This window comes from Barbus barbus (genome assembly GCF_936440315.1).
Source record: "Barbus barbus genome assembly, chromosome: 3".
Lineage (NCBI taxonomy): Eukaryota > Metazoa > Chordata > Actinopteri > Cypriniformes > Cyprinidae > Barbus > Barbus barbus.
The window spans coordinates 20,344,056-20,357,678 of record NC_136731.1 but is presented as its reverse complement, the minus strand read 5'-3'; the positions used below and the strand labels follow the sequence as shown (position 1 = coordinate 20,357,678).

The window sequence follows — 13,623 nt, the reverse complement described above, 5'->3', positions numbered from 1 at the left end:
TACCTGAATGCTTTATGTGTAACATTAACAATATTACACATTGAACTGGGTTCAGCAAAACACACTGAAAACAGTATTTATTTTTTTATTTTTTTATTTTTAATGCTTCTTATCGAAATTGAAAAATTCTGTGAACATATTAACATCCAAGAAAGAGTTACTCAACACTACACTGACATCATGAAGCCGCTTTTAATTTTCTTGCAACTTTTTTCTCACTCCCTCCCTCTCAGTGTCAACCAAAGCAGGGGGCTGGACCGACAAAACTCTTTCAGGCACTTCAGGCTTGTTCAGCATTAGAGTCAGCGAGAGAGACACAAGACCTTGTTTGAGAGCAAGACTGAGAAAAGGAGGCATTCAAATATAAAAGTTGCCTCACTTATAAAGTTTTATTCTGGATGGTAAGGGTGAGGAGGGACTCTACTAACCTTGCATAGAAACCAAAGATAGTTGGAGAGGAGCCTGAAGAAAGAACTTTTGAAGAGCTTCAAAAACTTGTATGGAATTGAGCAGGATCAAACCATAGGCCGTTTTCATCATTTCATTTTCATTTTGCAAGTTTCTTTCACTCTTTGACCATGAGGCACAAGTATCTGCTGAGTCTGGGTGAGTCATGCTTCAGGACTGAAGTTTCCACTGATGAATCTAGAGACAGATGTTTGTATGGAGCCACTGTGTGGTTTTGTTAAATGAAACGTTGCCCTGCCAACAACGTTGCAGTTTCAGAAATAGACAAACAGTAAATGGGCATGAAAGGAAACTGCCACAGATCGGAAAATCTGATGTCACAATGGAGTAGCTTTATCTGAAGCAGGGCCTGAGCTCCAGTAATCTGGAAAGCACCAGCTGAATGTGATGAATGGAGAAATAACACAACATTTATTTGTCTTGTCAAAGGGTTTTGCTCCTGCTCTCATAGTCTTAAGATATACTGTTGAAGTGTTTGGGAATCAGCTGTGAAGTGAAATGAAAGAAGTGATTTTGGGGAAAGATGCAAACTCAGTAACCTTTAAAGACACTGCAATAGTAAAACTGTATCAAAATATTGACTTGATATAATATTTTGAGAAAATGGCAAAGAGTTAAAAGAGATTGGATTGGATTGGATTGGATTCAATTTATTGTCATTGCACATGTAGGTACAAGGCAACGAAATGCAATAGAGAAGAAGAAATACAGCATAACATGAGGAAAGAGAGGAGAAAAAAAAGTGTCCTCGCACTGCGTTCTTGGAAGAGAGTGCAGTGTGAGAACAGACAAAAAACCTCAGCATAAAGCACAGTCAACACAGGAACATAACTTGCATAGTAATCCTAGTTCAGACGAAACAGCCATCCGGCCAGCCGCCATTACAGCGCAAACCCACGGACCCGTTAACACCTGACAGGATGAAGCGACGAAGGCGTGGGATGGGGTTAGGGAGGTGTATGAGTGTGTGTATGTGTAAGTTCGTGTGAGTTCGTATGCCTTGAAATCCGTTTCGCCAGCACTTCAAACCAGTCGACTCAGTTCGCAGGTTGTGATGCGACATAGCAATTGCCATGGAAACGTCCTTGGACAGAGCACAAGCGCCCGACAATAACAAGGTGTTTTTGGGAGGAGGGAATGGAAGAAAGAGCGTCTCCCTGCAGTATTCACCGGAGAGTTGATACCAGAGCGGCCTTGCCAAGCCGTTCTGTTGTGGGAAGCCGGAAAGAGATAAGATTGTTTTGTCTTAGTGCGAACAGCTGTCTTCCAGTTTCACAGCTATTCTCATTGTCCATTCTGATCTCCATGTCCATCAATTTTTCATGACGGGCAGCCGTGAGAGGTTTTGGATAGCCAGTCCCGTCTCCTTAATTTTCTGATAATTTAGGGCAACGCCTAATCCAAATAGCAGAAACCCAGTTATCATTGTTCCGAATAAGAAGATGTCTTCAATGTCCTCCACGGAGAGAGCCGCCAGACACACGACCCGCCATCTCTCCCATGCGTCCATCGTGTAGCCAGCAGCAAACGTCCCAGCAGGACATTTCGGTTCTCCAGATCCCGCTTTCCTACTCGAGAAGATGGTGTCAATTGCATTTAGAGACCAGTTGATCAGATCCATAATTTCGGTTTTGTAAATAGTGCAGCGAGAGTCTCTTAAGAAGGACAGGACAATACAAGAGAGCAAGCAGGGAAGTTCAGGAGGGAGGGAGGGAAGAAAAATGCGGCCGCCTTCGAACAGAGCCAAACGAGAAAAAAAAAAAAACTTAAAAAAAAAGATAAAGAGTTAGTTCACTAAACAAAATGAAGATTCTGTCATCATTTACTCATTGTCGCTGCAAAGCTTTATGGCTTTATTTCTTCTGGGGAACACAAAATAAGTTATTTTGAAAAATGTTGGTAACAAAACCAATTTGATAACCATTGACAGAAAAAACACACTTCAAAATGTCCTTTTTATGTTCCACACGAGAAAGTAAGTCATACAGGTTTGAAATGACTTAAGGGTGAGTAAATTATGACAGATTTTTTATTTTGGAGTGAACTATCCCTTTAAAGCATGATGTTACGTGGCTTTGATTTTGACAATGGAAAAATATTGACGGAAACCAAAGCAGGACAGGAAATCCATGGTGTTTTCATGTGTCCACAGCTGAGAGGCCCAGGCTGATGGGACACTGACATCAAACCCAGCAAAAACCATGAAGAGCAAAAATAAAGTGTTCGAAAAAAGCTAACTGTTAAACTGAAAAGAATAAGAGCAAAATCATAAAAATATTGTTTGCTTGGTTACAAAATAATGAGCAAGACCACACCTTAGGTTATGGCTGAGTCACCAATATGGTAGTAAAACGTGTTACAGCACTTTTTAACAGTCTTCTGGTTGACCAAGACTGTGGTCAGAGCATGTGACAGTGTGTTGATGCTGATTCTATTCTAATTAAATCTGTTAGCAACAGTACTGCGCAGCACCCCACCCATAGCTCTCGAGCAGTGACTGGCCATCAATGCAACCGTCATGAACAAAGAGTGGAAATAGAATTAGCTTAATAGAATTATTCTTTTCTTTTATACTTCTTCCAGTTTTGTCTCTAAGACTGTCATTCCTAGTGAATTTAGTGACAATTTAGCCAATATAGGCAATAAATCATTTTGAGTCATTTTAGCATGTCTTAACTATGAGATTAGGATGGGTAAAAACATGCATGACAGCAAAATAGTCAGTGGTGCCATAAACAAAAAAGGTTTATATACAGTGATGTCCAATAGTCTGAGACCACTACTGAAAATGCTTCTATTTTGCTTTTTATTATTATTATTATTGATAATTACAATTACATAAGTATTTGAAAACTGAAAAGTCAAATTGAAAATTAATATGAATTTCTGAATGCCTTTATTTTGACTTTTGACAGTTCCTAAAACTATCTGCATATTTGCAAGTTAACATTTTTTAAAAATCCCATATTGTCATTGTGGTCTCAGACTTTTGGGGCTCACTATATGTGCATCAAACTACACCAAAGACATTAAACCTGCAGTAACAGACTCTTTATTTTCTGCTTATAGTTCTTCTGTTAGCACTGACAGAGAACATCGTGATGCAAGCAACCTGCAAACATGGAGAGACAACACACAAAAGAAAGTGTGTAGGTATGAACAAAAAACTAACATATATGATACATTCATACATTTCTTAGAAACTACATGTTAACATTTATAATGGCCCCCACAAAAAAGTAATAATCATGTGTTGTTGATATTGTTGAAACAGCACTCATAAATTAATTGTAAATAAAAATCAAGAAAAAGTGCTGTGGTTATTCATACTTTTCTTGTCATTGCTATAGATGACAATGAGTGTGAGTCTATTCCAACCATTTGTGGAAAAGAGAAGATTATGGTTTTTAAATATCTCTTGATTTTTTCCCCATGTACTTTCATGCTCAAACTGCTCGTCTATGTTTGCTTGTTTCTGACAGTCTTAGTGGTGGGTATTAGGTGCGTGCACGCCATATAGTAATTACCGTAATTACGAGATACCAACTTGTAAAAAGTGTTCACGTCCTCGTAAGTGTGTGCATATATTACTTCCGGTCTTGCGACGTTCGCATTTACTGTAAGGGAAACTTCATACGAAACTTGGCTAGATAGAAATAATTCATGTTTTTCAGATTAAAAAGCGGATAGTGGTATATCAAAGACAAGAGAAAACATGCTCGCTACATTATTGCGTACCTCTGTGTGGAAATTCATCAAGATAAAATGCAGAGATTTCTCTTCTGTTGATGTGGCTCAGCGTCTACAGGGATAATTCATTCAAATCATCAATGATTCATTCTAAAAAATGATTCATTCTAAAACATGAATTCAATCAGGAGCGACAATATGCCAGAGGCACCATGGCTTTGTTTAAAACAATTTCACTGCAAAAGGTAACTGACAATACTGTGTGTAAGTGTAGCCTAAATGTAAGTTACTCAACATAAACTGACTCAGATGGCAATATCAAACAAGCGAACACGACTAAATGCAAGAGAGCTCGATGTGATGAATCTCATACGATCTCTGTGTAGCAGAGAAAACATCTGAATCTCTGTTCATCTCATTTCAGACATCAATGAATGTGTGGTTGGCAGCGCTGATTGTGGTCCTAATACAGAATGTGTCAATTCTAAAGGAGGTTATACTTGTACATGTGCAGCTGGCTACATTAACAGAGACGGGAAAGAGATATTTAATGCAGGACAAGGAGTTATGTGTATGGGTAAGAAACTATTAAAGCCTAGAAATTTTTTGGCTTGCAGTCTAATGTGAAAGTTTCAGTTGAGAGTTTTGTTTATTATCTACCCCTAAATTACAGACAGAGATGAATGCGATGATCCCAGTTTTTGTGGAAAAAATGCAACATGTCATAACACTCCTGGCGAATACCTCTGTATCTGTGATGCTGGACTCAGATTAAAGTCAGGAGAAACTAACTTCACTGATACAAGTGAACTCTGCCAGAGTAGGTCCTTTAAAACCATTCAAGTTCACATTTTGACACATTTAAGTTTATTTTTGAAAAATTTAAGATCTTCCTCCAAAATGTTGTTTTGAAGGTGTATGTGACATTGATAAATCTATATGTGGGGGAGGAGTCTGCAAAAACAGCAAAGATGGTCATGAATGTGTGTGCAGCTCAGGATTCACCAACTATGGTCACAAACAAGTGAAATGCACAGGTTAGAGTTCTCTGTTGAAAGTTCATTTTGGTTCCTAAATATCCTTTCTATTTTATGCTTTCCCATAATTCATAGCACAAAACAGTTGCGTTCTTGCACCAAATATTAATATTGTTGACTTAATATGTTTTAGGCTACCAATTTTTGGAGTGTAATATTATTGATTCTTGCTGATTTGATCTGTCTTGCAAACACACAATCTGTACTACTGGTCTTAATATCAGATGTGATCACCTAATCACAGCCATACCTTTTCTCATGTGATATTGCTTAGTTATATATATTTTTTGTTTGTTTTTCAGAGCTTAATTGCGACAGATTATTAAATGAGAGTGACACATCCCAGGTACTGTGTCATTTTTACTAGATTACTGGTAAATAATATTGCAGTCATTCATACTGACCAGAATGCTGATCTCTCTTTTTCTGTGTTGTCCGTGTAGGTATCTCCAGAACTCACAAAACTCGTCTCGTTGATGACCAACACCTGTCTGGTTCTGAGTCAGAGCGAGTCTGTCAGCAAGGAGCATGTTACACAAGGGGACGGAGAAAGATTTTTGGAGGTGATAAATCAGTCTGATTTTTAAATCAGTTTTATTGCAAAAATACAATAGTTTGCCTATGTATACCCCTGTGAAAAAACTTAAATTTAAAGCATATTTTTAAATACTTCTATAACTTTTATAGAATAATATTTGCAGATGATATAATATTAATTAAACAAAGGGCTACTTAAGTGTACCTAAAGACAGTATACTTTCTTGACTGTTTCTCAACACACTTAAGCACTTTTTCTAATTAAACGTTGTAAAATTTATTTTAAATCATCAAATTTCAATAAGATTTTGTGCTTTAAAGAAGTACACTAATTCTTGGTGAGTTGACTAACATAGTAAACCGACTAGCTCAAATGAGAGCTTATATTTACACATCATCTTGATCCACAAATCTCTCTTATTTTACCCACCCGCATACAGGCATTTCTGCGTGCTCTAGATGATCTGCTTCGTGGTGGCTTCAGTGGTGATAATGCTAAAGTCTCAGCATTGTTTAGTATTGTGGAAAGCATGCTAAAACTGATAGGACCTCTGTTGTCTAAAAGCCAGACCAAGAAAGTAAACGTTAAAACTGGTAAGACCAAAATATTGTATGTCAGTATCATACATCCACTTCACTGAATTTATTCTTACATTTGTAATGTGGTTTTTGCCTTTCAGAAGTGGAGATGTTGGTTAAGAGGGGCAATTCTCCACCCGAGGGTGATTTCATGATGTCCACCAATGACATACAATTTACCTCCCACTGGGACACAGCAACAGGAAATAATCACCTTGGTATATATGCCTAATTTCATTTACAGAGTAAATTTTAACAAAAATAAAAAGTGACCTTTTTACTTAATTTTTGGACATGTCTTTGTGCATGAACCAGGCTTTACGACTGCAGCTATCCTCAGCTACAAAGATCTGGAGAAATCACTCAACAGCTATTTTAACCATTTAGAGACACAGCAAAAGCAAACTTTCAAGATTAATTCAAAAGTAGTAACTGCCATTGTTAGTAACAAAGAGACAGAAAATCTAACGAAACCAGTAAATCTCACGTTTTTTCATCTGGAGGTATGGAACAATTAGCTCTCAATGGACCACATATAATGTGTTACACCAGTGTGATGTATTATTAATTGATATTTCTACATGTGCATTTCCCTCCAGAAAAAGAATGAGAAGCATATGTGTGTGTTCTGGGATCATAAACTGAAAGGGGGCGCGTGGTCAACACATGGCTGCTCTACAGTGAGATCCAGTGCCGATCAGACCGTCTGCTCCTGTTCTCACCTCAGCAGCTTTGCTGTGCTTATGGCTCTCTATGACATTGGGGTTTGTATTCCTAACTTTTGTCACCAAAAATTGAGCACATAATAAAACAAAAATTAATAAGACAAAAATTATTTGTGTTTGAAAGTTGCAGCTGGTGGTTAGTTTTTGGGTGAATGTGTGTTTTTGAACAACTGCAAAGTCACTGACTTGCTACCTAAGATGTCGGATGCAGCAGATTATATGATATAAGAGGATAGTCATACAGGATTGTGGACGAGGGTCAAAGGTCACACCCTGAATAATTGCAATGACTTATTATGATATGTGCAGTGCAACAGAGGATTAAAATACATGCTGTAAAAGAGAGAAGAATGTGTGCTCACACTCTAACTGTATGTTAAAATCTGTTAAGGAGAATCTTCATTTTCTCTCTTAACTAGGATGTATACGAGCTCCGTCTGGTCACACTGGTGGGACTGTCGCTGTCTCTCATCTGCTTCCTCATCTGCATTGTCACATTTTACTTTGTGCGATCCATCCAGAGCACACGCAACACCATCCACCTGCACCTCTGCATCAGCCTCTTTATCGCCTACTTTGTGTTCCTCGTGGGCATCACCCGCACAGAGAATAAGGTGAACTGCGGCTTCACACAAGTTTATTGTTCTGGGTTGGTTTGTCTGGGTCTGATAATAGACATCCTGAGCGTTCACTTCCTGTCCTTCAGGTGGGCTGTGCAGTCGTTGCAGGCATTCTGCACTACTTCTTCCTGGCTTCCTTCTGCTGGATGTGTCTGGAGGGAGTGCAGCTCTTCCGCATGGTGGTGCTGGTCTTCAACACAACGCTGAGGCCCATCTATATGTTTGCCGCTGGTTATGGAGTTCCTGCTGTTATCGTTGCCATTTCAGCCACAGTGAACGCAAGTGGATATGGCACCGATAACTAGTGAGTTTTAGACATTACTGATGTCTTTACTGATGTTTGTTCATGATGGTATTAAGGTGTTTTTCTTTATCTGTAGCTGTTGGCTCAGCATTCCAGATGGCTTCATCTGGAGCTTTTATGGGCCAGTTTGTCTCATAATTATTGTAAGTACCTCTTAACATGGCATTTTGCACAAATATATTAGGAAATAGCATCTAAGTGTCAAGAGCAAGGCAATGAGAGAAGGCCAAACTAAATATTATATCACATATTTTATTGCATTAAAAAAAGTATGTAAATGGGTAAATGGCTTTCTACAATACAATGATGTAAAAAGGGTTCTAATATTTTTGTTGTTGTGTGTCACAATTTTTAGTACCATAAAATGTATGTCAGAATTTTTAGGAATGTTACATCTTGTCCAGTGGGGACTTTACGTTTTGCCTGTTCGTTTCAGGTTAATGTATTCTTCTTCCTCATAACAATATGGAAGCTGGCAGAAAAATTTTCCTCCCTCAACCCAGACTTAGACAATCTACACAAAATCAAGTGAGAAATGTTATTAAACCTTCACTACCGGTCAAAGTTCGGAATTATTATGGTTTTGTTAATGTTATTGAATGACATCTCTTATGCATTTATGCTTTTAGTGTTTGTAACATTGGGCTATAAGCGGATCTTTATCTCCACCTACAGGGCATTTATGCTCACTGCAATTGCTCAGCTGTGTGTCCTTGGCATCATGTGGGTGTTTGGCTGTTTTCAGTTTAACGAAAACACTCTGGCAATGTCATATATCTTCACCATACTGAGCAGCCTGCAGGGGGTGCTGATGTTCATCATGCACTGCTGGCTCTTAAAACAAGTGAGTCCTGTTCATCTCATTACAAAGAAGCAGAGTTTAACTAAAAATATGGGACGATCAATCATGCTTTGCCAAAATATTGAGCCATGGAGAGGTAATAATAAAACAATAACCCCTGGTTTCATGGTTTCACAAACAAGGCTTAATCCTAGTCCTAGACTAAAATGTAAGTCTGAGCTGTTTCAACTGAAAGAAACTTGCACTGACTGATCTTGTGTTGTCTTTAGATGCACACCAGCAATGTTTTTTTTCTAAGGCACGTTTATAAAAATAAACGTCCTAATTGAACAATGGCCTAATCCTGGCTTAGTCTAAGCCCTGTTTGTGAAGCCGGGCCTATATGTTGACACAGGACAGGGAATGATAAATAGAGTACTAAAATGAACACTAGGAAGAATTGCGGTTCATTTATGATAGCAAACTTTTTAGTGAGAGGTGGCTGGGTTTAAATTCGCAATCATTAAATCAAATGATTGAAAACAACTGTAATTATGAATATTACATTAGTAGTTTTGAGTTGTTTGTAAAGACATCCGTTGTGTTCTGTTGATTGTTAACATCTTTTTTTCCCCTATAAAAAAGTAGTTTTTGATCTGTTTTCTGGGAAAAGAATGACTGTAAAATTTAAATGTGTATCCGGTCACTAAAGTTTTGTTACCTTTTTAAGAGTTGTAAGGGAAACGGCTCATTTTAGCTCAGATGGAATTATTAATGATTATACTATCTATAGCCAATTTTAACAGAATAACACTAAACACTAAAATACATTTATTTTTAAATAAATGTAAATGTAAACTAATCTAACACAAAAACACACACTCGCACAAGTTGCAGAAGGAAAGTAATGCTAATGCTAGATGAGCAGCAAGTAAGCCAAGAAGTCCAAAAAGTCCACCAACTATGTATCTATTTTTTGGTTGATTTTATGCACCTTTGATATATTAAGATCTTAAAGAAAACATTAGCATTAGTTGACTTCAAAGATCATAAACAGAGACTAAAAGCCGATAAACTCTCACAAACACATTTGTTATGATGATAAATTGATGATCATAAAAATGCACTTGCTATTGTCTGTGATAAATGCTTCTGCAATTTCCTGACAGGTGAGAGAGGAGTATGCCAAATTCCTGTCCTGTATCTGTGCACCACAGAAGAGGAAATATACAGAGTTCACCTCAAACCAAACTAGCAAACTGCAGGTAAACTCCGTCACATTGCTTTGCAAATATGTGCACATTACAGGAATAGTTTGCCCAAAAATGAGAATTTGACCTCAGGCTGCCCAAGATGTAGATGAGTTTGTTTCTTCATGGGAACAGATTTGGTAGCATTACATCACTTGCTCACCATAGGATCCTCTGCGGTGAATGGGTGTCTTGTAAGAAACAAATTCATCATTAAACATTTTTAACCATTGTTTCTGCCTAAAATATCCTCTGTCCATAATATTACTAAAAAAAAAAGTCATGTTGTCTGAATCAGGGGAGGAATATGCGCAGATCAAGCACCATTTATAAGAGAAAACAGTCCAAAATAAACAAATACATCAGCTGATTTTGATGTGAGAGGACAACAGTGGATGGCCTTTCACTGGCGGAAGTGGTATTAAGAATCGTGGACTGGTATTTTGGCGTGAAGTGACACTGTAAAGTTAAAATGCCTCTATAAATTTGTTTGGTACAAACATGCAGCTTTTGACTTTGCAAGACATTAGCTGATAAACTAGAGTTGTGTGGATTACTTGCTGGATTATTGTGATGTTTTTATCAGTTGTTTGGACTCTCATTCTGACGGCACCCATTCACTGCAGAGGATCCACTGGTGAGCAAGTCATGTAATGCCAAATTTCTCCAGTTCTGTTCCTATAAAGAAACAAACTCATTTATTTACATCCTGGATGGTCTGAGGGTGAATAAATTTACTTTTTTGACTGAACTATTCTTTTAACATTTTGAGACTATAAAATGTGTTTACTTGCTGCTTTGACATCATCATCAATCAGGTCATGAGATGAATCGTACTCATTACAATAATAACATGGATGTCTAAGATCACATACTAACCGCACGCTCAGAAGGGAAATTTCTCAGAAAGCATTTCTCATTTGCATGTTTGCTTTCTGAATGCTTAAGAAGAGAGATGATCATTGAAGCATTTTAGTCAAACTGAGCTGCGTGTTTTCCTATAGTAACTAGTTGTGACTGTGAATATAAATCAGCTAGACAGATCATCTGATTTCCTGCACTCTTTCACAGGCCTCCAGGAGCGATAATCACACTGGTGAATCACACATTTAAGAGGTCATTTCAACAAACCATTCAATTTTCCTTACGTTTGCAAGTGTCACATCATTTCGTTATCTGTGTTCTGTGGAAATGTTCATAAATTGTATTTGGGGAATTTATCTTTTAGGGGAACTTTTCTTTCCATTAGGATCCTTTTATAAAGAAAGTTTTAATATTTTTAAATCTTTATTTTTTAAAGAAATATTTTAAAAGCATCTCTTTTTTGTTGCAATTACTCCTTAAAATCAAGAACATCTAAAATCTGACTGATATTAGGTGCATAGGAAAACAGACCAAACCAAGTCCAAAAACAAAACAAAGGTCCCGAACACTATCAGTGCTTGCACATATATCCAAAACTTTAACATTTTGGTCACATGACCTTCATCAGGAATACAAAAAATATTTAGGCACAACCTCATTTAAAATCAACACATGACCAATCATGACCTTTTTTTTTTGTGATAGTTGTTCATGAATCCCTTGTTTGTCCTGAACAGTTAAACTGTCTGCTGATCTTCAGAAAAAATCCTTCGGGTCCCACAAATTCTTTGGTTTTCCAGCATCTTTTATGTATTTTACGCTTTTCCAACAATGTATGATTTTGAGATCCATCTTTTCACTCTGAGGTTAACTGAGGGACTCATATGCAACTATTACAGAAAGTTCAAACGCTGATGCTTCAGAAGGAAAAACCATGCTTTAAGAGCTGGGTTTTCATTTAGTTTTTTCATTTAGTACCGCCCTTCAGAAACTACAGAAGATACTTACATGTTTTCCAGAAGGCAAAATAAGTTCAATTTACACTGATCTTCAAATTCAAAGTGTTCACCTCCAGTGACCCCTATTTTTTTCTTTTCTTTTTTTTTTTTTGATATCTTATGTCATAAGCTGAAATTCTTTATTTTAAAATTAAAAAAAAAAAAAATAATAATAAAATAAAATATATATATATATATATATATATATATATATATATATATTCTAATTTAAAATTAATGTTTTCTATTGATATATATTTTCAAATGTAATTTATTCCTGTGATGGTAAAGCTGAATTTTCAGCATCATTACGCCTGTCTTCAGTGTCACGTGATCCTTCAGAAATAAATAAATAAAATCTAGAAATCAAGAAACAGTTATCATTATCAATGTGGAAAACAGTTGTGCTTCATATATTTGTTTTCATGTCTCTTGTTTTCATCAACAGCACTTCTTTAAAAAAATGTTTTTAAAATTTCAATTATAAATGTCTTTCTGTCACTTATGAAAAATATAATGTGTCCTTGCAAAACAAAAGTATTAATTTCTTTCAAAAAATAAATAAATGTTGTATCCCCAACATTTTCAACAGTGTAAATAAAATCCTAAGAATGTTTATTAATGTTTTTTTTTTAGTTTTGCTTTTTTCCTTTTTTTTTATTTAAATTTTTTTTATGTACAATTTATATTTTTTAAAACAAAGAATAATCAATGCTGCTGTCATCAATTACCAAGCAGGCAAATGATTGAGGCTTTTCCCAGGATATTCCTATAGCTAAAACATTCAAGAATATTAACTTATAAGTATATGCTTTTGTCTTCCATATTCAGCACATTATTCTGCATAAACTGGTTCATGATTTGTCCTGAATATTTAGTTATGGTGAAGTTGAGTGTTACGTTTTGCACATGAATCCTTAATTTTCTGCACTTTTCCTTACCTGGCTGTCACTATTTAGTGCTTATTTTATTTTTTTATATTAAAATGTTTATTTGGATTCCCCTCACGTCTCAGATACCTGCTGCTTCTTAAATGTCAATAATTATAATATTGGAACATGCTTTGATATGCTAAATTTGTGAATGTGCATGCAGTCCTATTATGGTTCAGCTGAATAATGCTACTGGTGAAACAGGAAATCAAAGATTGAAATATGAGTTAAGACATAAACTGGTCTATGGCTTTTGTTCTGTAGGCTACAAAACAAATGATGGCCTAGTTCAAATAAAGAGATAAATCGATTTATCTAGACTGTACAGTTATGGGAGATTTATGTTGCTACACCACAGTGCAAAAAAATAATAATACTGAATTCACACAAATTTAAACCGTAGCTTATATTTTATTTGCTTTTTTATACCCATATTTAGTATGCAAATGCAAATTTGCATTCTATCATTTTATTGTATAATTATTTAGCATTTACATTTTGTATGATTAGGATAATGAATCAAACATGTAGCTTCCAGTTAATAATATAAGTTAAGTTTGAAAACACACTGTTGATGGCTGACATCTTCCTGGTCACTCTGACTTTCTATTCACTGGCTCAGAGGAACCATGTAAGTTATCGTGTTTAAACTGTCATTCAAGAAAATGTTCTGTTCCGCTGAATATAGAAAGAAACACGACAAAGATTAAGTTCTGCTTCGGTAGTCGTTGTGTATTAACACTTCTGCAGCAGGGGAATCATAACACAGATTGTGACATTATTATGATTCACACAGACACAGATCAGTGGAAAACAAATAACAGAGAACTGAGTGGAC

The 13,623-nt window shown here is 36.3% G+C and overlaps 1 protein-coding gene across 1 annotated transcript; it reads left to right on the top strand.

Annotated features, from left to right (window-relative positions):
* Nucleotides 1-288: 288 nt before the first annotated feature.
* On the top strand, nucleotides 289-12,006 carry LOC306849024 (adhesion G protein-coupled receptor E5-like). Its single transcript, XM_079383872.1, has 18 exons — nucleotides 289-606; nucleotides 3,538-3,621; nucleotides 4,583-4,735; nucleotides 4,832-4,978; nucleotides 5,073-5,195; nucleotides 5,498-5,541; nucleotides 5,639-5,758; nucleotides 6,173-6,326; nucleotides 6,413-6,529; nucleotides 6,627-6,814; nucleotides 6,911-7,075; nucleotides 7,456-7,650; nucleotides 7,743-7,960; nucleotides 8,037-8,103; nucleotides 8,397-8,488; nucleotides 8,636-8,804; nucleotides 9,911-10,006; nucleotides 11,063-12,006. The coding sequence occupies exons 1-18, from the start codon at nucleotides 579-581 to the stop codon at nucleotides 11,102-11,104; spliced, it is 2,202 nt and encodes a 733-aa protein (XP_079239998.1). The 5' UTR covers nucleotides 289-578; the 3' UTR covers nucleotides 11,105-12,006.
* Nucleotides 12,007-13,623: the final 1,617 nt, after the last annotated feature.